Source organism: Electrona antarctica (assembly GCF_951216825.1).
Source record: "Electrona antarctica genome assembly, chromosome: 10".
In the NCBI taxonomy this organism is placed as follows: domain Eukaryota; kingdom Metazoa; phylum Chordata; class Actinopteri; order Myctophiformes; family Myctophidae; genus Electrona; species Electrona antarctica.
In genome coordinates, this window is record NC_136791.1 from 9,276,069 (window position 1) to 9,302,194 (window position 26,126).

A 26,126-nucleotide genomic window follows, 5' to 3' on the forward strand; every position below is an offset into this window, starting at 1 on the left:
GATGAAAGTTAAACGCAGTCTGGGCTTTGAGCAGCGCACAGCCTTCAAGTCCATCTCATAAAGCTCAACTCTCCCTTTCTCGGCGCATGCACGTTGCACACGCACGCGCACGGACGGACGCGAAGCGAGAGAAGATTGCGCACCAAATGTGTGTATATGTAATCATGTATACCCAACCGTGTATAAGCCCCTATGGGCTTGGCTTATAGGCTATAATAAATTAATAATAAATAAACAACACAAAAATGGTTTGGAGGTGGAAAAAATTGGGATGAAAAGAGAATAGGCCTACGATCATTATATGATATCTCACGAAAACCTTTGTGAAAAAGAAAAAAGTCGGGTACATGTAAAATTATAACCTAATCATCTGAGTTGTGATGACGAAATAAATATATCATAGGCCTAATTGGGCACAGCAGGTCCGTAGGCTACTGGTGGTGAGTGGTGATACACGAATAACCACATTTTCCCACAATTATCCCCTTATAAACAACTAACTCATCTGATAAATCATATAGACAAAAATACATCCTTATTATGGACAAACTCAATGTGTGGAGCTTGGACTTGTTGGAGCGCATGACAGCTCCCTTGGCCGTCCGTTTGTTTGTGTCACTATACTCCCATCTACTGGCATTTGTAAGTAATCACAACCCACTGTCTTCTTTCTTGGCTGACTAGAGAGAGAGCGAGAGAGAGAAGCGTGAATTTAACGGAATTAACTTCTAAATTCGCGTAAAAGAAAATCAAAAAAACAATTATGGCGGCTATCTCTATCCATCTATTTATATAGTCTTATTTATAAAGCAGTTTTAACGGGTGCACGTTATTATTATACATTCTGGAAACAGCCAGCCAATTGGAGACGGTTTTACTCTAGCAGTGCCTCGGGAGGCGTGGCATGCTAACCATTCCGTTCCAAACATATTATTTGCAGCGTTTAAGTTGTATTTAAACGCAAGAATTCGATGAGTTATGTTATTTACCCTCAGTAGGGGGTGCATTTTAGTTAACTTTATTTTTTCTTCTTTTTTTGTAGACCGTGACCAACAGTGTTATGTCAACACGTTACTATGGTTCCAGTTGTACTTTGCCCTATCTGATTGATTGAAGTATTTATTTCAACCAATTTTTGGATGCCCCGCCAACATGGTGGGGTAATTTAAATTGTGAAAGATAGCATAGGATATTAGGAAAATGTTATGATTGAACACCACATGATCAACACACATGTAACCTAACAGTTTGGTATAACTATAAATGAGGTCGGATAAATATATATATGCAGCATTTACATATCTATAGTCCTATGCAAATGAAAAACACCTCAAAATAGATAAAATATACATTACGGTATGTTAATCTTGCTCTTGATCCATGTCAATGAGATTAATTATATACCGGTAGCCAACGCCGTAGGCTATTTGAGATTTGTGTTGTAGGCCCGTTTAAACTCGATTTTTATTATTTTTGAAAATAGCAGATCTACAAGCTCACTTAAATAAAACTTAAATGAAAAGTATTCGCAGTTTTTACTTTAATAAAACATTGTGAGATTATTACCCCTCTTATTTACCCTCAGTGGGGAGTGCATTTTAGTTAAAGGGACACTTCAGTGTCTCTGATGTCATGGACACTGGGCTCATTTACTGGACTACAATTCCCATAATGCTTTGGTGCACTGCTCCTCCTTGTGGAGGACATGTAGTCCAGGAAGTAAATGAGCCCAGTGGGCTCACTGCTAAAATCTAAAATATCTAAATCCACATAATTACACATATACAAAACCCCAGGAAAGTGTTCTAAATCTTTTTGCAAAAAGGGTGGTGTCCCTTTAAATGTTTTCATTTTTTTTGTGGACCGCGACATAAAGTGTCATGTCAACACGTTAGTTTGGTTCCAGTTGTACGTGAAGTTATATGATTGATTGAAAAATTTATTTCAACCAATTTTTGGATGCCCTACCGAAATGGTGGGGCTATTTGAATTGTAAAAGAAAAGAAAGGACCTTAGGTAATAGGTATATATGTTATAGCAACACCACATGTTGTGTAGTGACTGTAGTCTACCAGCATGCCTGATTATGCTGTAATTAGGTCAGATATAGGGATATAGGTTCACTTTCATCAGATCTCTATCATGCGTCTTTGGCCTTGTTTTTCTGTAACGTTAGTTGTTGCGGTTTGCATATCTATGATGTGCATAGCCTACATCATAGATATGCAAACCGCAACTACAAGTAACATTATAGGCCTACCTCAAGATAGATAAAATATACATTATGATAATATAGTAACTAAAGTTTTCAAATACCATGTATGTAGTTGAGTATTAAAAGTAGGCTACAATATTTGGACCCGAGATCTAGTGTAGAGTAGAAACTAAATTATTGGAAATTGGAAATACTCAAGTAAAGTACAAATACCTAAAGTACAGTAATTAACTTAAATGTACATAGGCCTACTAGTTACTTCAGTGGTTCCCAAAGTCATCTGTCCGTCCCTATGTTTAGAGTACCAACAGGGGGCGCTGTTGCACCACTCACTTCAGACGTCTGATTTTACAATATAAATGGGGGTCTCAGAGATAGAAATGCCTTACATTGGGGTTCGTAGACTAATGCATGTCAAACTGGGGGTCCTTGAATTTAAACGGGTTGAGAACCACTGCTAGAGCCGTAAAAATCTTCTCGTATGGGGGTCCCTGGCATATCTTTCCAAATGGGGGTCCGTGGGCTAATTACTGTCAATTTGGGGGTCCTTGACGTGGAAGGTTTGGGAACCAGTACAACCCAGATTCGGCACAAACAAGGGACTAAATTATTTTCGCTCCTATGCCACCAAAATGTGAAACGCCCTACCAACAGCCATTAAGACATGCGAATCCCTTGACTCCTTCAAAACAGCTCTCAAAGGGCACCTCCAAATCGAAACTGGCCGCCGTAAAATCGGAATCCCCTTTTCCCCTCACTGTATATGTTTCTTTTCCCTTTTTACCTCCTTTATGATGAATTCCTGTTCTGTTCTTTGGCTATAGGCTATAGAAGTGTCTATTTGTATTTTGTACGTCTCTAAATGTTTTGATGAATTGAACAAGGTGGACCCTCTTGTAAACAAGTGTAATGCTTAATTGGGTCGTCCACTCACAGTTAACAGTCTTTGTATTGAGTTTGTGCTTGAAATGTACTGTAATTCTGCAAACTGTTAATACATATTTCAATCAATCAATCAAAAACCTATTTTTACATACTGTAGTGCCTACCTAGTCGCTTCTTTGGGGCTTGTTTTCATAGACCCGGTTGCTTATTATTGCAAAATCTGGCAACAGTGCTTCCGTCGCTGTTTTTCCGCTTCCTTCCTCCCTCCCGGCTCTCTCTCTCTAGTCTCTCTCCAGCAGAAGCTGCGTGGTTGTTGTTGTTCAACAGCACATTTCACCACCTATATCTGGACAGATTGGAACACTCCTCTCATCATGTCGTACCAGGACGAAGAAGTAGACACTAGCGTATGTGTTTCTTCCATTCCACATTTAAACGAGTCCATACAGAAAGTAACTAATGGTCAAGAAGGTGTCGTTAGCTAGTTGGCTAACGTAGCGTGTTAGCTATAGCATCACCCGGCATGGAGGGTATATGTCTTATGATGATGATGATGAGGAACCCATCTGTCAGCATGATCGTGACTGTCAAATTGTGTCAATACTGGGCAAATGTGTTTAAGATCTAAATCTAAACATTTGCAAGATCATTAACTACATTACAAGTTAAGCCCGAAGATACTGAAGTGCTAGCAGCAGTGCAGCTAACGCCAACATGAGCAAATAACAATATCAGCTGTTAAGTACATGTATTGTAAAATATGAATCTTGATTGACTGTGTGATTCTTTAATGTCTTCACAGTACGATCCCTATTCCTACACCTCGGGGGGGACCACCACTGCCGCCGCCACCACCAATGATTACGAAGGGCACACCGGTTTGTCAAATCCATCTTTTAAAAGTGACAGCTGTTGTTATTGCACTGGTGCAGTTTGTACTGTAGCCATATTATGTGGCTCATTGGTTTGTTTGTGGTCTTGTGTATGGTTGCAGGTGACCCCAAAGCAGACCTGGCCTACGAGAGCCGGCAGTATGAGAGCCAGCAGACCTCCTACCACGTGATTCCAGAGGTGATCAAGAACTTCCTGCAGTATTTCCACAAGACCACCTCGGACCTGATTGACCAGAAGGTGTATGAGCTGCAGTCCAACCGCGTGTCCAGCGAGAGCATCGAACAGAAGATCTATGAGATCCAAGATGTGTATGAGAACAGGTACATGTTTCGTTTATCCATTTGTTGTATTGATCCTGCATCCCTCAGTCCTAGCCCTAGAATGTCTGTGATCATACATATATTATCATATATTCCTGAATACACAGCCATAGATCACCCCTATCTGCTTCTGGTTGTGGCGCAACAAACACTCCGTTTGTACTCGCCCATTAAATAATTCCAAAGACTTGGAGTAAGATATAGTCCTCTACTTTCATATCAATGTGAAAGTTCTTGCACAAAACACGTATTTAGTCAAATATCTCCACTTTTTCACGAGCTGCACCCGGACGGCTTTCTCTCCGGGCAAAGGGGCCCGGAATTACAGCTGGACTGAATTTATCAAAACTTCCTCTGATCATCACAAACGTTGCTTGTAGTGCTGTATTCTTTGCGTTGAGGGTGTCTTCATACCGGCCTCTCTTTTCTCCTCTGTCTGCAGCTGGAACAAGCTTACTGACCGTTTCTTCAAGAATTCTCCTTGGCCAGAGGCTGAGGCTATTGCTTCCCTTGTTGGCAACGGTAAGTCTGTCACTGTTACATGCTGAAGTTGATTACATAATGACTTGTTAGATGTATATCATACATGTGACTGTGAAGGACATTTCCACTTCAGTCCACTACATTCACTACTCAGATTATAGAACTATTATGTATGCGACCAAGTTTAGCCAAAGTACATGGACATGCATTGAACAGTTGAGTTACTTTTTGACTATTGGAGTGGGTTGAGTGAAGAGAAGACGTTGCGATATGATGATCACTCTCCGGTATGACCGGATGGCAGAGACATCACATCACAGTGTATCACATTGTGACATGTTACATCCCTCTAGATGCTGTGTTCCTGATCCTTTACAAGGAGCTTTACTATAGACACATCTACGCCAAAGTCAGCGTGAGTGACCGGCCGCTTGATGGAAGCACTTCTAAAATTGCATCTTCATATGTCCCAAGGATGAATACCTAATATTTGATTTGTTTGCAAATTGTTTGATAACGCAGGGTGGACCGACTTTGGACCAGAGGTTTGAGTCATACTACAATTACTGCAATCTCTTCAACTACATTCTCAGTAAGTAATGCTAATCTTACACTGCCAATAGATATGGATGAGTTTGTTCGTATGTGTTGAACTATGAGGAATGGGGTGTTTCTCTGCATGTATGGGTTTTCCCGGTGAAGCTCGTCACTGGCAGGTGAAAAGAACTATCTGTGGGGAGGCATGTGGTTTCAATATCATCCCTAGGACCAACCAGTCCAAAGACCGACCAGTAGGAGTCAGCAGTGACGAGATTGCACAAGTGTGTGGGGGGAAACGGGGTATTGTCATGACTAAATTAAGGAGAAATGGGAAAAAAAAGAGTTGCATATGTCTTTGTCAACAGATGCCGATGGCCCCGCCCCCTTGGAACTACCCAACCAGTGGCTGTGGGACATTATTGATGAGTTCATTTATCAGGTAAACTCAGTACATTCAGTTTATTAAGTCCATAGGTGTCGCTGTTGCTCACTGAAATGTAGAGGGACAGTTTTCCGTATTGCAGCAGATTAAGAGTTAATGAACAGTGAGCCAATCATAATTGAGAAATTATTCCCAATAGGGTGATTAGACCCTGACATGAAGTGGAAGGTTCTTAATGAAGGTATTATTTTCTCAATAATGACCGGCTCATTGTTCATCAACCCTCTTATTAAATGAATGTACCCTCTTATACTTAATAAATAAATCAAAGTCACCAAAGACCAAATATTAAACTGATTTGAAAAGGATTACATTTATGCCAAAGCAATGAGGTCTGTCTAGCCTCTTATCTAGGTTGTCCTCAGACGACCTAGATGCCTACCTAGAGGCTAGACAGACCTCATTGCTTTGCCTCTCAGACGACCTAGAGAGAGGCTAGGTCTAGGTTGCGCTAGACTCTTAGCGCAATGCGGCTGGCTCTGTGGTAGCTAGGATATTCTGGTCAAATCTGGATCAAGATTCAAGTTACTGTATTGTCTATTTCTCGCCTGAAATGTTTTCACAAACATTCTTTTTTTGTGTATTTTTAAGCGGCAAGGTGACAGTGTTTGTTTACCTTGGCCGCTGTGTTGGATACGTTCTGGCACCACAGATTGATATCAGGCTGCTCACTCTATTGAGTAATTGGTGGTCTGTTCAAACTTCTTCATAGCAGTGGTCTGCTATCAAGAAATAACAGACCACTTACATGTATGCCGTGATTAATCCATCAGAATTGAGAATTCAACCAAGCCGTATATTATAAATATAATATATAAATGCTTTTAAAATGTCAGTCTAACAGCCTATTGCAAATTATAGTGGAATGCCTATTAGTAGCAAATGGGTGGGTTTAGCATATTGGTACAACTCAGACACATTAGGAGTACAACCCTAACCAACAGGCATCTCGGTGTGAAAAACGAAAGGGGGAAAAAAAAGACTAGTATTAAAAATACGGTAGCAGAAATTGCACACATTTACCATTGTGCTGTTTTCCTGTCCAGTTCCAGTCCTTCAGCCAGTACCGCTGTAAGACGGCCAAGAAGTCAGAGGAAGAGATTGAGTTCTTGAGGAACAACCCAAAGATCTGGAACGTCCACAGTGTGCTCAATGTGCTGCACTCCCTGGTGGACAAGAGCAACATCAACCGTCAGCTGGAAGTCTACACCAGTGGAGGTAAGCACCCTCATGATGCCTCTTGTTGCCAGCCAAAACCTTGGGCTGAGTTTGATTGAACCAAAAGACATTTGTTTACAGAAAACCAACACAGAATATCCACTCAGACATACAGAATCTGGAGCGTGGTATACCATTATAAGCATTTTTCCAAGTGACGCCATCTAATCTAAAAGTAGCAGAAACACATAGAAAGATATAATCACCAATAAATACATTCATACAATTTCAACATACTAGAAAGGTAAAATGGCAAAGAACAACATGGGTACTATAGTTTTGTTCAATTACAGTGCTATATGAGACTTGCTAACAGACCCTGTTTTGGTACGTTCAGGAGATCCAGAGAGTGTTGCCGGAGAGTATGGCCGTCACTCCCTGTACAAGATGTTGGGCTACTTCAGCTTGGTTGGGCTGTTGAGGCTGCACTCTCTGCTTGGTGATTACTACCAGGCCATCAAAGTACTGGAGAACATTGAGTTGAACAAGAAGGTACCGTTTAGAACAGTGGTTCCCAAACCTTTTAGCTCAAGGCCCCAAAAAAGAAATCTGATGTTTGCCCATGACCCAAACTAGTGATAACGGATAATACAAGCTCACAACGCGTCACTTCACGCTGCGTTGTGAGCTTGTAGACTTTCACTAGTTTCATATATTATAGTTTTCTAATTTATGGAATACATTTATTTTATTTCATGAAATTATGTAAAAAAGAAAATCATCGAATTTTGTTTTTAATTTATATAAATTCTTGCTTTTTTGGGAATGTTTTTTTCTTTTTAAACGTTTTAAAACGACAATAATAAAAAACAAAAAGTAGGAAAACAAAAATACCCCCCCCAATTGCCCTGCTTTCTTCTCCCGCTCACGTATAGTTTTTTCCTCTTATTCAGAGTATGTACTCTCGTGTGCCTGAGTGCCAGATCACCACGTACTACTATGTGGGCTTTGCCTACCTGATGATGAGGAGGTACCAGGACGCCATCCGCGTCTTTGCCAACATCCTGCTCTACATCCAGAGGACCAGGAACATGTTCCAGAGGTCTACATACAAATATGAGATGGTCAGTCTGTGGATCTGCATGGCATTGTGGGTTTGGGTTAATGTCAACTTAGGAGGATGGTTGTCTGTTGAAGGTTTAGCGAACATAAAGATTTCGGTTCTGTGCACATTTCGTTCTTGAAGACACGGTTGGTTGGTGGGTTTTTTTCTCTGGGGGTGCATACGTTGGTTAGGCATCCTAACAGTCCGACAGGCATTAGTCCGACAACACGGTCGCTCCCGACATGCGTGGCAGGTTACAACTAACCCGTGGCCAGTTATAACTCACCCGTGGCAGGTTTAAACTAACCTGTGGCTCCGGACATGTGTGGCAGGTTACAACTAACCCGTGGCAGGTTACCCGTGGCTTCCTGTGAGGTTTAGGGTTTGGGTTTTGGGTAGGGTGCCTGTCGGACTGTTACTACGTCGGAAAAAACACCAGGCACTAAGGCAGTGTTTTGCTTAGAAACAAATTCAAGGAAAAACAGCGATGTATGAAATTACCATTTGTTTATTGTTCAAGTACTTCATCACTATATACAATGCATGCATGTGGCAGACTACTACATTGTTTCTATTAATCATTATAGTTTATACAATATAGTAGACTTAATCTTGTATCTTTGGTTAGCTATAAATGAACTCTGCTATCTTTCTCCATGTTGTGTAGATCAACAAGCAAAATGAGCAGATGCACGGTCTGCTGGCCATCGCTCTCACCATGTATCCCATGCGCATTGACGAGAGCATCCACACACAGCTGAGAGAAAAGTACGGAGACAAGATGCTGAGAATGCAGAAGGGGTAAGGAAAAGACCATGCACTGAAAGGCCATTTCTTGTTTCTTTTGGCTAGTCTGACATCTAAAATGTCCTAGATTAATTTGTCCAGGACTCAACAGTTGGTTTACTAAATATAAAATCGTACACATGCCATGCTCAGCCGACACGGCCAACGGGATGCTAGCTGAACAGCCATGAAGTCAAACCATCCGACACTACTTTGATGAAACTTGAACCCGCCGCCATGATGCCTCAGAATTCTTTAGGCTAACTAATTTGAGCATAACAGTGCAGCGCAGCTAAACCGTGCGTAGACCTGCATGAGAGCACACGCGCTGATTTAATGGGTAAAATTAACACATTTGAGTCTCAGTCGAGTCACTGTACCTGCGGACCCCCACACAGACTACCGCGGGGACCCCCACTGTACCCGCGGACCCCCACACAGACTACCGCGGGGACCCCCACTGTACCCGCGGACCCCCACACAGACTACCGCGGACCCCCACGATTTTGACACATATGAGAGATGTTTTTAATACCAGCCAAGCCAATGTCAACACTACAACCGACAGCTGTGCGTGAGGTGCGATATATATATATAATGGTTTGGAGAATGGCCTACCTGAGAGTGTACAAATACAACCAAATGGACCCATAACAGTCCATTTGTACAGTCTCAGAATTTGTTATAAAAGGGTCCTTTGGTTCCATTTGTAGTAGGCTAAGGCTACACTCTCACAGTTACCTGGACAGATCACCTGGGCAGATCCTGTTGTTTCCACACACACACATAAATACAGATGGACAAATTGATCAATTCTTGTTCCTGTACTTTTATTGCTGATAGTGACGCACACAGGGAAAAGCAAAAAAGGGGTTTAGAACAGAGGATGTCTGTCGCGGGGAAAATAAACTCCATCAGTGTGTGTACTTCTCACAGAGTCGATTAGGCTATAATGATTGACGGGTGCAGCTGCACGCCCGTGCCTGCAGAGTGCGCTCATGCATGCGCTTTGGGAACATGCCTGCCTGTGCATTGTCCAGCACAGTAGGGAACATTCATATCTTGCTAAAGTGTGTATATAAGCTCTCTGGGATTTTGCGATGCCCGCTGATTTTACCGACTTGACCGCCCGTGCCCGCTCGCAGGTATTTCAATATCGCCCGCGCCGCAACATTTTGCGTTGGGTCCCGCGGGCTCCCGTTGCAGCCCTCTGGTCAATATGACATCACAGAGTCCGTATGATGTCCAAGAGCCACATGGATGCCACATGGAGCCACATGGATGCCACCATCATGTTGGCATAACGATTAAGACCTTTATTGAAAAAAAGGAAGTACTGTAGATGGAGCATCGTGGAAAGACATTACAGTCAAAGCAAATTCAATTATGGGTCCGTGTTAAAACAGTTCTACTGTGTAACCCGCGTTCCCCGCTGTTTAATCCATGTGTCGGTGCTGCGTAATACGCTAAACCCGCTTTTTTTGTTTAATGTGTTTAATTTGCCGTTTTTTAATAATTAAAATGAGCGGATTTGTCGCGGACCTGGTGACGAGGCCGTCGCGTTATGACGAAACTGGAAATCAAGCCATGCTCTGGGCTGCTAGGGCTTCTGGGAAAATGAGTTCAATGCAAGTGAACGGGCGGTTTGTTTGGACTACAACATGCTGTGCAGGCTGTGTTCGTTTCGCATCGTAATGGCGGCATGTTTTTCTCTTCAACAACAAACCATGGGACTATTGTCTGCCGGATTTTCGTCGATCAAAGCTGCAAATACTTCGGCAAATGCTCCAAAGGTAATAGATCAATCCTGGCAGCCTAGATAGGATGGATAGATTAATCTAAGGCCCCGAAAGTGTTAATTGTCTTATGTGTTGTAAGACCTGTGATTTTTTTTCCTGTCCTTCTGCAGAGACCCGGTGGTGTTTGAAGAGCTGTTCAGCTTTGCCTGTCCCAAGTTCCTGTCGCCTGTGGTGCCCAACTATGACAACGTCCACCCCAACTACCACAAAGAGCCCTTCTCGCAGCAGCTGAAGGTGTTTGCTGAGGAGGTCCAGCAGCAGGCTCAGCTCTCCACCATCCGCAGGTACCACACTTATTCACTGGCTGCATAAGAGCTTTACTGTGTTGACTGAAGGATTACTGTATTAAAACTAGTGATGGGAGATTAATCGGCAAACACATTGGTATCGGACGATTTTAGTTGTTTTTAGGCACCGAGTGCCGCGCTATGAGCTTGTAGATCGGCTATTTTTCAATAGCTAAAGCATAACATAATGCTAACACCAAAAGGGGTTCCCGCCCAAATCTAAATGGGTTAAGCAATTCCAAGGTGTATGCATGCCTTCAGATTTATTTGTAATGGGCATTTACCATCGTTTTCTACCTGAGAACCTCATTTTACGCTCATTCCGGGGTTTATATGAATCGCATACGGTAGATTAATTTAGTAATTACCAGGTTGAGAGTGAGTGTAATTGTTACTGGCAGTCTTAGTTCAATGTACTGTCAAAGTGTCAGTCGCCACCCATATGCCATGCTAAGCAGGCATAAAATATTACCAAACATTCCTATGACTTCTTAACACTAAACAAATAATGTCCCACATGTCACTCTTGTCGCCGTTGCCCCACGAAGGTTAAAAGAGATGTTCATAGTCATTTCCAAACATTGGACATTACTATATCTCTATCTCTAACATCATTTTCTGTCCAGTTTCCTGAAGCTGTACACCACCATGCCAGTGGCTAAGCTGGCAGGGTTCCTGGACATGACGGAGCAAGAGTTCCGCATCCAGCTCCTGGTCTTCAAACATAAGATGAAGAACCTGGTGTGGACCAGCGGCATCTCCGCATTAGACGGAGAGTTCCAGTCGGCCTCCGAGGTCGACTTTTACATTGACGGGGTGAGCAGTGACTCAGTGTTGTTTTCGTCGACTAATACTATGACGAAAAATGTTCGCCGACTACCTTTTTCCACTGAGGAAAACTAAGCTACGATGACTACAACTAAGACTAAATGTACTGACAATTTCGTCAACAAATAAAAAGTAGACTAAAGGGACTTGTGGAAAAGAGATCCAGTATAAGTCATTTTACAATTGGTTGCATGCTGAAAATAGCCGATCTACAAGCTCACATCAAGGCCGAGACTAAATCAACTTTATATTTAGTCGACTAAAATCTTATGATATTTAGTCAACTAAAACTAGACTAACACTAAAACATTCCAGGTGACTAAAATGTGACTAAAACTAAATAAACTATTCAAGAGACTATGACTAAAACTAAAATCAAGGTTTTAGCGGGGTCCCTGGAACGACAGATTTTCAGATGGGGGGGTCTAAATGGGTTACTTGTGGTATTTAATTGGTGGATATTGCTCAGCTAGTGTGGCACTGTAAATATTGATTCAATTGCCATGCATCACATCAGATCACATGAGGTTGAGGTCTCCCGGTAACCACCCATCCAATACACTGTGCACGGTGCATTGCACTGCTTACAGGTTGTCTCCTGGTAACCACCCATCCAATACACTGTGCACGGCGCATTGCACTGCTTACAGGTTGTCTCCTCGATGTGGGTTACGTGTGCAAGTTTTATAAAAGATACCTGTAATTTAATTAGCATAACTAGATGGGTGACACTGGCCTACTCGGGAATGACGCAAGTTTCGAAATGTAACACCCGTAGTAGTACCCGTCTGTGTCCCTTATGTCCATATATGGAGGTTTCGGTATCTGTCACTTTGTCCCAACATCCAGGGCAGTCAACGTGATGTCTTTTTACGTGGGGACGAATTTCGGGCCAAAAATATGCACCAGTGTGCCAAGCTCCTCACAGATCTTTCTGCTTCGTTCTAACCTACAATTATTTCAGACCGGCGTGGACATTGGTTATTGTCCACAGACCAATTGCTGCCAATTCAAATCTATAACATCTGAACTTGTGTCTGTGTTTTGTCTTTCCATTGCATTTCCGTAGGATATGATCCACATCGCGGACACCAAGGTCGCCCGTCGCTACGGAGACTTTTTCATCAGACAGATCCATAAATTTGAAGAGGTGAGAAATGATTGGACATGCTAATTTTCCTTTCCAGCTCGATTTGTCACCTGCTCACAGTGCCAAAACTACTAGTAACTGGTGTACTGTCCATGGTATTACTGTGCGTAACTGACCAGTGAACTGGCCTGACCTGAACCCCACGGTTGTATTGTCAAGAGGAAGGTATGAGACTCAACAATACAAATACATTTACGGCTGTTATCAAAGCAAACCTGGGCTTCCATAACGCCTCAACAGTGACAAAAGGCTATTCACCTTTAAAAGTAGCCCAGACCAAGTATTGACTGCATTGTGCATTCATATACTTTTCAGATGGTCGACATTTCTTGTTTAAAAAAAAACATTTTTGTAGTAGTCTCTTGAGATAGGATTTTTGGATTTCCATGAGCTGTACACCATAATCATCAAGATTAAAAAAAAAAAAAAAAGGTTTTAAATACTTTATGCACAATGAATTGAGAATATATGAAAGTTTCACTTTTTGAATTATATTAGAGAAAAGAATGAACTTTTGCCAAAATATTCTAATTCACTGAGATGGAGCTGTATATACATATATATAATTATTGTTGGGGTTCTTGGCACGAAAAAGAACCACTGATTTAGAAGGCATTTGTAGAATCGGCCTCAGGTTTTAATGGGTTAAATCAGTGGGTTTCCACGAGTGTTGCTTGAGGGGGTTCCAGGTGGTCCCTAGGTAAAGGATGGAGAGTTGGTAACCAAATTGGACCCCTTATAGATCTTTAACTCTTGAAGAGCGTGAAATGAAACCAAATTAACCTGTAAAGGTCCATTTGGTTTCATGTGCTCTCAAGAGTTACATATTTGTTAAACATCTGCATTACTTAATTTACAAGAAGTCTACACAATTAAAGAATGTAGAATTTTGATCAACGTTGGCCTGTTATCTCTCCTAATGGTACCAACATCAATACAGCACAGAATTGTGGCCAAAACATTTATCCAATGACAACAACATATTCTTTAGTTTTGGGCCCCGAGAGGCTAAATGTCATCAAATGGTGGTCCGTGGCTCAAATCCGGAATAAATGATGGGCCTTGATAATATGAAAAGGGTTGAAAACCACTGAGTGGAGCAATCCCTGGCTACAGTATCCTCGGCCTGATGGTTTATACTGTACCGACGGCGGATGAAGTATTGGAAATTGGAAATACAAATTCCTTAAAACTACTCAAGTACATAACTTATTAAATGTACTTAGTTACTTTCCACCACTGGGCATGTTGACTTAACCTGCCCCCCCTGACCGACCAAACAATTCATCTTCTTTGCAGCAAAAACCCTGCTCCAGTTGATTTGAGTTGGTTTGAGGGGGATTCCAGGGGATCTTCAGCAAAATGAAGAACGGTTCAATGATTTCACGAGACATGACCAAAGCCTTTCCGGGCGTCCCCACCCAGCCAAAAACGTTGAGAACCCCTTGTATAGACTGTTGTAGAATTCTGTATTAATTCTAATCTAACAACTACAACCTTCTCTTATGGGGGTCCCTGGCACAAAATCTTGACATGAATGTATTTGCATCTTTTGTCCCTGCAGTTGAACAGGACGTTGAAGAAGATGCCAGCAGCACCTGCAAGCACCACCACCACCAGCAGCAGCTCTGCTACAGCTGCAGCAACAACAGCAGCAGCAGCAACGACGACAGCAGCAGCAGCCACCACCCGAGCAGTCTGAAAGAGACGTTACTTCCACAGACTCCTATTATCGATGCAACATTTTCTATGTAATCTGGTTACAATAAAGTGGGCGTAGAGAAGTGCTGGAAACATTCTACATTCAATTTTTTTTTCTCTCCTTAGTTTGCAGTTTGTCCTTAATGTCCTGTTATTGTAGTCACTACAATACATGGGCAACTGGTGGCCCGAGGGCCCCATGCAGCCCCCACCTTCACTTAAAGCAGCTATAAGCAATAATATATCAAATATGTCAGACAACCAGCAATGGGTAGAATGCTCCCAATTTAGTTTTTGTCTGACACATCTAGGGACCGCAATCTGCATTCAAAGGTTTTCCTAGAAGCTTTGTCATTGGTCGATTTGCCTGTCTGCTTCTTGATTCAGTCATTGCGACCGGGTTTTTCTTTCGACCAATGACAGCTTCTAGGAACATCTTTGAATGCAGATTGTGGCCCCTAGATGTGTCACAGAGACTACATTATTTTTGGCAGCGTTATAAAAAATAAAAAAAATGTCATTACATTTTGACATTGCTTATAGCAGCTTTAATGAGTACTATTAAAATGTTTTTAGTTTTAGATTTTTTTTCTAATGTCCAATGTAGCCTATTTGTAGAAGTTAACTATTAGGCTATTACAGGCATTTGAAAGGCATTTGAAATTAAATACAATTTTCAATTCAAATATAGCAAAAATAGCTGATCTACAAGCTCAAAACTGAAGTAGACTGAAGTCTGCCGTCAATATCGGTAGAGGGTGCTAAGTCTATGGGTTAATGTACTTTTTATTTGCATTTTAATCCCCATAGGGGGATTTTAGATCACCTCATATAAGAACTGTGATTGAAAAATAAACAAATCATCCCAGCCGTTTCCCAGGCGCATGAGACTATTTTAAGATGACACTGTACAGCCTTTGCAACAGATTATTTTTGAAGGGCGCTAGTGCCTTATATGCACAGTTGTGTGTTTGTAGCACAGAATGTGAGGATTTCATTGGCTGATGTATGATAAGAGCTCACTTCATAAGAGTGTGATTTTGTATTAAAAATACGATTTTTTTTAAAAAATATATTAGATTTTGAACCTATTAAGGATTAATCCAATATTTGATTATTCACAGTCGACCCATCTCTACTGAAGACAGAGTGCTTAGTTTTTTGTACTAATGTCTGTGTGATTTATAATCAAACAAGAACTTATTGGATTTTTATTTTCATGTTCCACACTGTTCCACTAAAGAGCACTTGTTGAATGAACCATTGGATTCATGCAGCACTTCCTCCTCTTGTTATAAACAGGTGGGATGATGGACCTTTCAGTTACAGGAGAGTCATTAACAGCTAGCGTTTTTTTTATTTTTTAGCTAAGTCTACAAGCTCGAAACATGCCGCTGTAGATCTACTACTTTTTTTTTGTGGCTTTCCCCTTTATTTTAAATTTTTTATAGAGAGACAGACAGTAGGCTGACAGGAAATGGGGGAGTGACATGCAGTAAAGGCCGTCGGGATCGGGAGTCGAACCCGCGGCACACTGCCAGACTCGGACTACCGGCCAAGGTGCCTGGACCGCTGAGTCACAGCCCAGGCCAGCTAGCGTTCACTCTTGTTCATTATTAGCCCAGGTCCAGTCGCATTTGGGGTTCAAAGATGGCGATAAGCAGCATGATGCCGAAACCCAGCAATATGCCAGCATTCTGCAGCAGGCAGAAACCCCACCGACTGAAGCCTTGGTCCCCAGCATCACTATGTATTATATCTGGTAGCATGTCCACCAGGGCCACATAGAGAAAAAGTCCAGCAGTGAAAGGAAAGATCCATACGACTATGTTCTCATAGTAGTGTCCAATTCCAATGCCGATCACCATGCCCACATAGGCAAACATGGCCGACAACATATTGTAGAGGATAGCCTGGCGCACTTTCATACCCGCCTTCAACAGCACCGCAAAGTCACCCAGTTCATGAGGCAGTTCATGGCAGAAGATGGCTAGAGAGGTACTGAGACCACTGGACAAGCCATCAGTAAAGGCAGCACCTATTGCCAGGCCATCAGTGAAGTTGTGCAGGCCGTCTCCCATGAGAACCATCCAGGCCAGTGTGGCGATCCCAGCCTGTTGGATGTCCTCTTGGGAGTAGCAGTGGTTGTGTGTCTGCTGATTCTGGGAGTGGTGGTGGTTCAGGATGTGGTTGTATTTGTGATGTTGATGCGTGGGCCCCACGGTGGTACTCTTCACTGTGTTATGGAGGTTGTTCTCGCAGTCATCCTCCGTGTAGGCAGAACTGGGGATCGCAGCGATGTCGACTGACACCGGTGGTGGGTGGGGCAGAGCCAACATCTCCTGCCCGTCTTCGCTGATGCCCATTCTGTCGCAGGTCACTGAGGGGTCACCGTTGTTGTGTTTCTTGTCATTGTACATCTTTCTGCCCAGAGTCAGCAAGTGTTCCATGAGCAACATGAAGTTGATTCCTGCCAACACCGTCAGACCCTTCCACACCCCGTCAAGACTCTCCTCATGCTCTTCATGGACATCCTCATGCTCCTCATGGACATTGTGAAGGTCATGGTGGTGTTCATGGTGGTGTTCATGGTGGTGGTGGTGACCACCTTGGGAATGAGGGAGGAGGTGAAGGAAAGCGTCTCCACAGAGTGTGCCCACTGCCAACGCAACCAGGAAGCTGAGAAGGAACTTGAAGGAGGTGCGGTTCATCAGAGGGATGAGGAATACCCCAAGCAGAGACGCAAGACTGATCACTGTGACGGACACAAAGCCACCCACCCATGCTGTGATGACGTCTCTTGGGGGGAGGAGGTCTGTGGCGTTGTCGCCATGTTGATCCGGATGGTGACCGTGGAGATAGTGATCGCTGCTTTCTTGGCCAGGCTGCTTGTGGTGTTGAACCATGGCGGTCCTGAAGCGGTCCAAATCGGCACTGTGCAGTAGACGCCCCAGACTGGCCAGAGACATGCTACCATTCTCACCGTACTGGTTGTATAAAGACTCCAGATGTTGTTTCTGAGTGGGTTCTGCTATATGGCTGTGTACCACAACAGAAAGAATCCACAGCACAGCCAGAGAGGCTCTCCATGTCCTTGTGGCATCCATCATCCTCAGACCACTGGTGATTCTGTTGAATTATTTAATTACACCCACTTTGTGAAAATGATTAAGATATAACCTTCTTATTGATGAAAAGAAAGGTTAAGAATGAGATCCCATCGAGACCTGTCTTTTAAAGGCCACATTAATCACCACATCATGACATCATGGCATCATGACATCATGCCTTTATATGTCTATTAATTTGTGCACATTCATGTTGCCGAGCAACCAGAAGCACACAAAGTTAACAAATTAGACAGATTGGGCAGAGGAACTAACCCGACTCCGCCAGATGGGGCAGCAGAGAGTAGAAAACGGCCTGGCCAATCAGCGGCAGCTAGAGGCGGGATCAAGGCATACACAGTGCTGCCTTGATCCCGCCTCTAGCTGCCACTGATTGGTCAGGCCGTTTTGTGCCCGGGCATCAAGTCTGCCTGAGAGTTCCCAGATGGGAGCAGGAAGGGGGAACCCAGTGTACTCTCTGCTGCCCCATCTGGTGGAGTCAGGTTACAGAGGAACAGCTGTTATGTTGAAGTGCATAGGCATTGCAAAACGGGCATTTTGACATGAGGGGCATGTGGGGCAGTGCCTCAATTCCTCCAGAGGTGGCTCTAGATTTTCTGAACGTGGCAAAATATATTTTATACTAGATAAGTGTCCATTGAGCACCAGTTTACTCGGGAGCGATGCAAGGTTTGTCTGTATCTGTGTATGTGTGTACCTGTACGTGGGGCCACGTACAGATGAGCACGGTTGCTATGGTTAGTGTGTGACGTCACTGCACCACTCAGTTCACACGGGTGTGATTTTTTTTTTAAAGCTACGTCTACAAGCTCGAAACATTCCGCTTCGCGCTGCATTTTGAGCTTGTAGATCTGCTACTTTCTTTTTCTTTTTCATTTTCTTTTTTTTGCGGCTTTCACCTTTATTTTACATTTTTTATAGAGACAGACAGTAGGCTGACAGGAAATGGGGAGAGAGATGGGGGAGTGACATGCAGTAAAGGCCGTCGGGATCGGGAGTCGAACCTGCGGCACACTGCCAGACTCGGACTACCGGCCAAGGTGCCTGGACCGCTGAGTCACGGCCCAGGCCAGCTGGCGTTCACTCTTGTTCATTATTAGCCCAGGTCCAGTCGGATTTGGGGCTCATAGATGGCGATAAGCAGCATGATGCCGAAACCCAGCAATATTCCAGCATTCTGCAGCAGGCAGAATCCCCACCGACTGAAGCCTTGGTCCCCAGCATCACTATGTATTATATCTGGTAGCATGTCCACCAGGGCCACATAGAGAAAAAGTCCAGCAGTGAAAGGAAAGATCCATACGACTATGTTCTCATAGTAGTGTCCAATTCCAATGCCGATCACCATGCCCACATAGGCAAACATGGCCGACAACAGATTGTAGAGGATAGCCTGGCGCACTTTCATACCCGCCTTCAACAGCACCGCAAAGTCACCCAGTTCATGAGGCAGTTCATGGCAGAAGATGGCTAGAGAGGTACTGAGACCACTGGACAAGCCATCAGTAAAGGCAGCACCTATTGCCAGGCCATCAGTGAAGTTGTGCAGGCCGTCTCCCATGAGAACCATCCAGGCCAGTGTGGCGATCCCAGCCTGTTGGATGTTCTCCTGGGAGTAGCAGTGGTTGCGTGGCTGCTGATTCTGGGAGTGGTGGTGGTTCAGGATGTGGTTGTATTTGTGATGTTGATGCGTGGGCCCCACGGCGGTACTCTTCACTGTGTTATGGAGGTTGTTCTCGCAGTCATCTTCTGTGTAGGCAGAACTGGGGATCGCAGCGATGTCGACTGACACCGGTGGTGGGTGGGGCAGAGCCAACATCTCCTGCCCGTCTTCGTTGATGCCCATTCTGTCGCAGGTCACTGAGGGGTCACCGTTGTTGTGTTTCTTGTCATTGTACATCTTTCTGCCCAGAGTCAGCAAGTGTTCCATGAGCAACATGAAGTTGATTCCTGCCAACACCGTCAGACCCTTCCACACCCCGTCAAGACTCTCCTCATGCTCTTCATGGACATCCTCATGCTCTTCATGGACATTGTGAAGGTCATGGTGGTGTTCATGATGGTGGTGGTGACCACCTTGGGAATGAGGGAGAAGGTGAAGGAAAGCGTCTCCACAGAGTGTGCCCACTGCCAACGCAACCAGGAAGCTGAGAAGGAACTTGAAGGAGGTGCGGTTCATCAGAGGGATGAGGAATACCCCAAGCAGAGACGCAAGACTGATCACTGTGACAGACACAAAGCCACCCACCCATGCTGTGATGACGTCTCTTGGGGGGAGGAGGTCTGTGGCGTTGTCGCCATGTTGATCCGGATGGTGACCGTGGAGATAGTGCTCGCTGCTTTCTTGGCCAGGCTGGTGTTGAACCATGGTGGTCCTGAAGCGGTCCAAATCGGCACTGTGCAGTAGACGCCCCAGACTGGCCAGAGACATGCTACCATTCTCACCGTACTGGTTGTATAAAGACTCCAGATGTTGTTTCTGAGTGGGTTCTGCTATATGGCTGTGTACCACAACAGAAAGAATCCACAGCACAGCAAGAGAGGCTCTCCATGTCCTTGTGGCATCCATCATCCTCAGACCACTGGTGATTCTGTTGAATTATTTAATTACACCTTCTTTGTGAAAATGATTAACATATAACCTTCTTATTGATGAAAAGAAAGGTTAAGAATGAGATCCCATCGAGACCTGCCTTTTAAAGGCCACATTAATCACCACATCATGCCACATCATGGCATCATGACATCATGCCTTTATATGTCTATTAATTTGTGCACATTCATGTTGCCGAGCAACCAGAAGCACACAAAGTCAACAAATTAGACAGATTGGGCAGAGGAACTAACCTGACTCCGCCAGATGGGGCAGCAGAGAGTAGAAAACGGCCTGGCCAATCAGCGGCAGCTAGAGGCGGGATCAAGGCATACATAGTGCTGCCTTGATCCCGCCTCTAGCTGCCGCTGATTGGTCAGGCCGTTTTGTGCCCGGGCATCAAGTCTGCCTGAGAGTTCCCAGATGGGAGCAGGAGGGGGGAACCCAGTGTACTCTCTGCTGCCCGGAGTCAGGTTACAGAGGAACAGCTGTTATGTTGAATTGCATAGGCATTGCAAAATGGGCATTTTGACATGAGGGGCATTTGGGGCAGTGACTCAATTCCTCCAGAGGTGGCTCAAGATTTTCTGAACGTGGCAAAATATATTTTATACTAGATAAGTGTCCATTGAGCGCCAGTTTACTCGGGAGCGATGCAAGGTGTGAATGCAGCCCCACCCGGTTATGCAGTATTATGTCTGGGCATTAAAGAGACATGGAGATCGCTGTATCTGTCTGGTCTTGAATCTTTAATGCCCATATATAGAGATCCCTGATGTCAAGGATATGCCGAATATGCCCATATTTGGTCATATTGATCAGATTGGGCGGAATTGGACAGACTGGACAAGAGTGGGCATTGGCGAATGCTGGCAGGTGATTCTGGCTGGCTCTGCCCAGACCCATCTAATAGAAGAGTTGTGATATTGAGGGGGCAGAAAATAGCCCGGTCACATGGTTCATGTACTCGCGCGAGCCCATAGACAATGCATTCCGTAAACTTCTGGTTATCCCCATGCTCAATAGAAGTCTATGTAGAAGAGCCGCCATTGGACTGCCCCCATAAGTGAACAGAGTTTGCGTAACTCTGTCTTACTCTCTGGCTCTGCCCCACCCTGCCGCCTGTGTCATTTTGCCATTGCCGTGACCGTGAAAACGTGGATTGTCACGTTTAAAAGCTACAAGGATTGAATGATGTTGATATCTTGACATTACTCTAATGCCACGTGTGTTTATTGATTTAACAAATATTATTGTATGATGTTTATTTTAAAAATCACACCCATGTGAAGTGAGGGGCGCTAATATATTTAAGTCTAACTCATTGATTGATTGATTGATTTGATTAGGTGATGTAATGGTGATGTAAAACAAACGGTGACAAAACAAACATTAAATTCTCTTTATTGTTAATGGCATTTAATGTTTGTGTTAGGGACAAGATGACATAAAGTTTCCCTTCATTGTCAATGGCGTTTTTAAAACAAACATTGAACTAAAGACAAACATTAAACCTGTATAAAATAATCATCGCATTCCGGCCAATCACTTTTGGCATCCTCACTTTTCTGTCCTCACTTTTTATCTTCACTTTTTAAGCCCTCAGCCAATCAAATCATCACTATGGGGTACACACAGACACACAAAGCTGGGCATAGGAGGGGCTAGTGCCCCTCAAAAAGACTTGGCTGGCACGAATTACATGATGTACTTTACACCCTAACAAACATTAAAGTCCATAGACTTGGCTTGCACAAATTACATCATCATTTACCCTAAACAAACATTAAGTCCATGGACTTTAATGGCGAGGGGGATTAATAATTGGACTGCGGTCACATTAATTCCATTTTCTCTAGAAACTGGCTGTATCAAATATGAATGGACATCATTAACGACGCACAGCCACTCCCCTGACAGAAACGCTGAGGTGGTCGGTTTATTTTTCAAACACAGTTCTTATATGAAGCGACCTAAAATCGCCGTTTGGGGATCTCAATGCAAACTAGAAAAAGTGCCCTTCTGGGCACAGGTCTCCACCAGGAGGATAGGAGTGTGTGTGATGTTTGGCAAAATGTTTCGGAGTAATATAAACATGTTTTTTTGTTTGTTTGTTTCTTGCAACAATTTTCTTCGTTTTGTTGAGGAAATGCAGAGCCAGATCACTCATAGCATCTCTGAGGATAGAATTCTGGATGAGCAGGACATTTTTTACAAAACGGGCTCCTGAAAACTTTGGAAGGCAATCTTAGTGGCTCGTCTTGATCACATGACTACAGAGATCATGTGTACCGATGTGCGTGAGATTTGGATTCAATCTGTGCGACTAACACAAACAATGTGTTTTGCAGAAATCGGCCTCATGGTGGCACTATAACCGGCAGATGTGGAGGGATGCAGGGAAAATGTTTTTCCATTGCCTCTAGGGAGTGCGCATACATAAGTTGTCGATGCAGTTATAGGTAAAAACAGGAATTCTCCTGTTATAGCGCCACCGTGAGGCTGATTTGGGGAAAAAATAGTGGCATGTCACCCTCGGCCTAGTGGAAATGTGCGTGTATAATTTCATGGAAATTGGACACTGTGTTTGTGATTTGTGGCATTTTGTTTGAAACGGACCAATCATGTGAGTTTTGGAAGCCAATCTTAGCCAATCAGGATGGAAGATGGGAAATTGTGCAGATCTGTGTTGATCACATGACTATGGAGATAGTGTATACCGAATTGTGTGATGTATGGATCAAATGTGTACGAGTTATCTACAGAAATGTGTTTTGCCTAAATCGGCCTCATGGTGGCGCTATAACAGGCTGTTGAGGAATATTTGGGGCAGAGGTTCGTCGTTGGCATCCAGGGAGTGTGTGTGCACAGTTTGGCATGGATCGGGCCAATGGTGCCAGAGATTAGCTGATAACGGACGGAGGGAAGGACGGACGGACGGACGGACGGACGGAAGGACACACACACACACACACACACACACGGACGGAGTGCAAAACATACTCTCTCCCCATGCCTTCGGCCTGGTGGAGACAATAAAGCAAATCCCACTCTCAGATTACACAGCAACCAGAAGTACTGAATTACTGGATGGTGATTTGTCCAAACAGCTTTGTGGGAATACAAAATGCAGAATGCATTTCCCCAGCAGTGGACAAGTCCACTGACACCAGTGATAATGGTCAGTTGGTTGCTTTTATTATATTTTGACACTTGCTTTGGCAATGTAAACGTATGTTTTCTCATGCCAATAAAGCTCCTTTGAAATGGAATTGACATCCATATACAATTCCACTTATAATGTAACAGGCTTTTTACCTCTCCCCCTCCTCAGTAAAATCTGATTTTTGGAAATCGTTTAGATGTTTTCTAAATTATAATAATCAACACAATAGCACAAAGCTTTTTAATTTGAATTGGTTGTGGGGGGGCGGTAAGGGACCTGGATATTGTATAGGGGGCACTGGACCAAAAAAACTAAGGAAACTGTGCCTTAACAAAGCATCTGATAACATCTCAACTGCTGAACTGATCACACAACCGACACACCTGCTCACCTGATTCAATCTCACCTGCTAATAATTCCTCCCCCTGCTCACCTGCTGCCAATCGATCTTCCATCTGATAGCTCTTACCTCACTCACCTGTCACTAATCCATCTGATATAACAACTCTTACCTCACTCACCTGTCACTAATCCATCTGATATAACAACTCTTACTTCACTCACCTGTCACTAATCCATTTGATAACAACTCTTCCCCCGCTCAGCTGTCACCAATCCATCTGATAATAACTCTTCCTCACCTGTTGCCAATCTAGAAAAAGTGCCCTTCTGGGGACAGGTCTCCACCAGGAGGATAGGACTGTGTGAGATGCTTGGCAAAATGTTTAGGAGTAATATAAACATGTTTTTTTGTTTTAGTTTTTTGCAACAATTTTCTTCATTTTGTTGAGGAAATGCAGAGCCACTCATAGCATCTCTGAGGATAGAATTCTGGATGAGCAGGACATATGCAGCATTTGGAACGAAAACGGGCCACTCCTGAAAACTTTGTAAGGCAATCTTAGCCAATCTGTGTAGAATCTGAGAAATCCATGAAATCCAAATCTACAGAGATCATGTGGACCGATTTGCGTGAGATTTGGATGAAATCTGTGCGACTAAGCAATGTGTTTTGCAGAAATCGGCCTCATGGTGGCGCTATAACCTCCAACCGATGTGGAGGGATGCAGGGACAATGTTTTTCCATGGCCTCTAGGGAGTGCGTATACATAAGTTGTATACAGATCGATGCAGTTATAGCTAAAAACAGGAATTGGCTTGTTATAGCGCCACCGTGAGGCTGATTTGGGGGGAAAAATTGTGGCATGTCGTCCTCGGCCCTAGTGGAAATGTGCATGTATAATTTCACGCAAAACATACTCTCTCCCCATGCCTTAGGCCTGGTGGAGACAATAAACAAATACATGAACCTGGAGATTGATGACCTCTACTGAAAGTGACGTCAGACTTCGGAGCTCATTCTTTTGCTAAATAGTTTTGGTGTTTGCGTGCAGGTCACTTTTTGTTCATTATTTCTCTGCCAAGTATACTGTATATTGGTGCCTCCTACCCTCTAATTGCTACTTGAATTTCATTTCATTTCAAACCTTTATTTATTCTCGAAGGACATTGAGGTCACCCTCATTTGCAGTGTCGTCGAGATACACATAATACAACATTTCAAAGCAATAAACAAAAACACAGAACAGCAACATTTCCTCATTGCGTGACGTAGCACGTAGGCTATGTTTAAAAACAGTTGCAGACACTTGGGGGTAAGTCTGCAATCAAAGATTTAAATTGACCGTATGTTATGGGAGAAGTAAGAACAGATCTTTAATTTAAGCTGTAGGTCATTCCACGTGGTTGGGGCACTAAAACAAAAGGCTGTTTTCCCCACCTCTGTGTTTACATTAGGGACCTTTAGCGTGAATGATCGATTACTATATATTCTATTTGATAGTTATGGTAGATCTGCTATTTTGGTATTTTTGTGGACTTGTGTCAAGTGTTCATATTTTGTCATCTCAGCCCTATATTATCCTTTATATTATTATATTATGGATTTCCTGACGCCACCTTCAGATTTTAATATCTTAGTCAGTCTCCATACTGTCTGCCTGTGGCCACAAAAGTCACCATACTGTAGTGTGCTGTTTTGATTTTAGGTTACATGCAGCTGCTTCGATATCAGTGTGGCCTTGGGGCCTGGTGAGAGAGAGAGCATTTCTCTCTGGTAAGAGTTCACCGCTAGCGGGGAAAGAAATGTTATCTTCAGGTTGCCATAGCAACGCCAGCCTCAGCGCTTTCCCGGTCTATGGCTCTCAATGACGGAACTAAGGAAGCTGTCACAATATCAGCCTCATCATCTATGTGCTGGTCCAATGAGCGCTCGACACCCAGTGCCAGCGTGGCATAGTGGAAATTAACTGTGTATTCAGCCAATGAAATGTGTATCAACAACTGACGTATTCTACAGTATTAATGCCTGGCACATGATTGTGTCCGGCAGAGAGAGAACCCTGTGCAGTTTGTCGCACAGGGTGAGAGTTTTTTGTAATTTGGCTGTGTGTGGCTCTGTTCTGTCTCTCTGATCTGAAAATGAATAGACACTAAACCATAATCTGCTGACTGGACAATCCTTCTTCCTGGTGGTGTCATCTTTTTAATTGGGCACTTAAAGGTATTTTTCTAAAAGAGTATTTCCTGCTTAAAGTAATCCTGTTAAAACTAATTGTGAACTTGGTCATCTAAAAGATTTGGTAA

At 43.5% G+C, this 26,126-nt stretch overlaps 1 protein-coding gene across 1 annotated transcript; it reads left to right on the forward strand.

Annotated features, from left to right (window-relative positions):
- Positions 1 to 3,344: 3,344 nt before the first annotated feature.
- Positions 3,345 to 14,686, forward strand: eif3s6ip (eukaryotic translation initiation factor 3, subunit 6 interacting protein). Its single transcript, XM_079512296.1, has 15 exons — positions 3,345 to 3,507; positions 3,903 to 3,978; positions 4,095 to 4,314; positions 4,757 to 4,836; positions 5,151 to 5,212; positions 5,320 to 5,389; positions 5,703 to 5,776; positions 6,826 to 6,997; positions 7,335 to 7,489; positions 7,891 to 8,061; positions 8,710 to 8,843; positions 10,738 to 10,911; positions 11,541 to 11,730; positions 12,812 to 12,892; positions 14,457 to 14,686. The coding sequence occupies exons 1-15, from the start codon at positions 3,475 to 3,477 to the stop codon at positions 14,592 to 14,594; spliced, it is 1,830 nt and encodes a 609-aa protein (XP_079368422.1). The 5' UTR covers positions 3,345 to 3,474; the 3' UTR covers positions 14,595 to 14,686.
- The last annotated feature ends 11,440 nt before the right edge of the window (positions 14,687 to 26,126 follow it).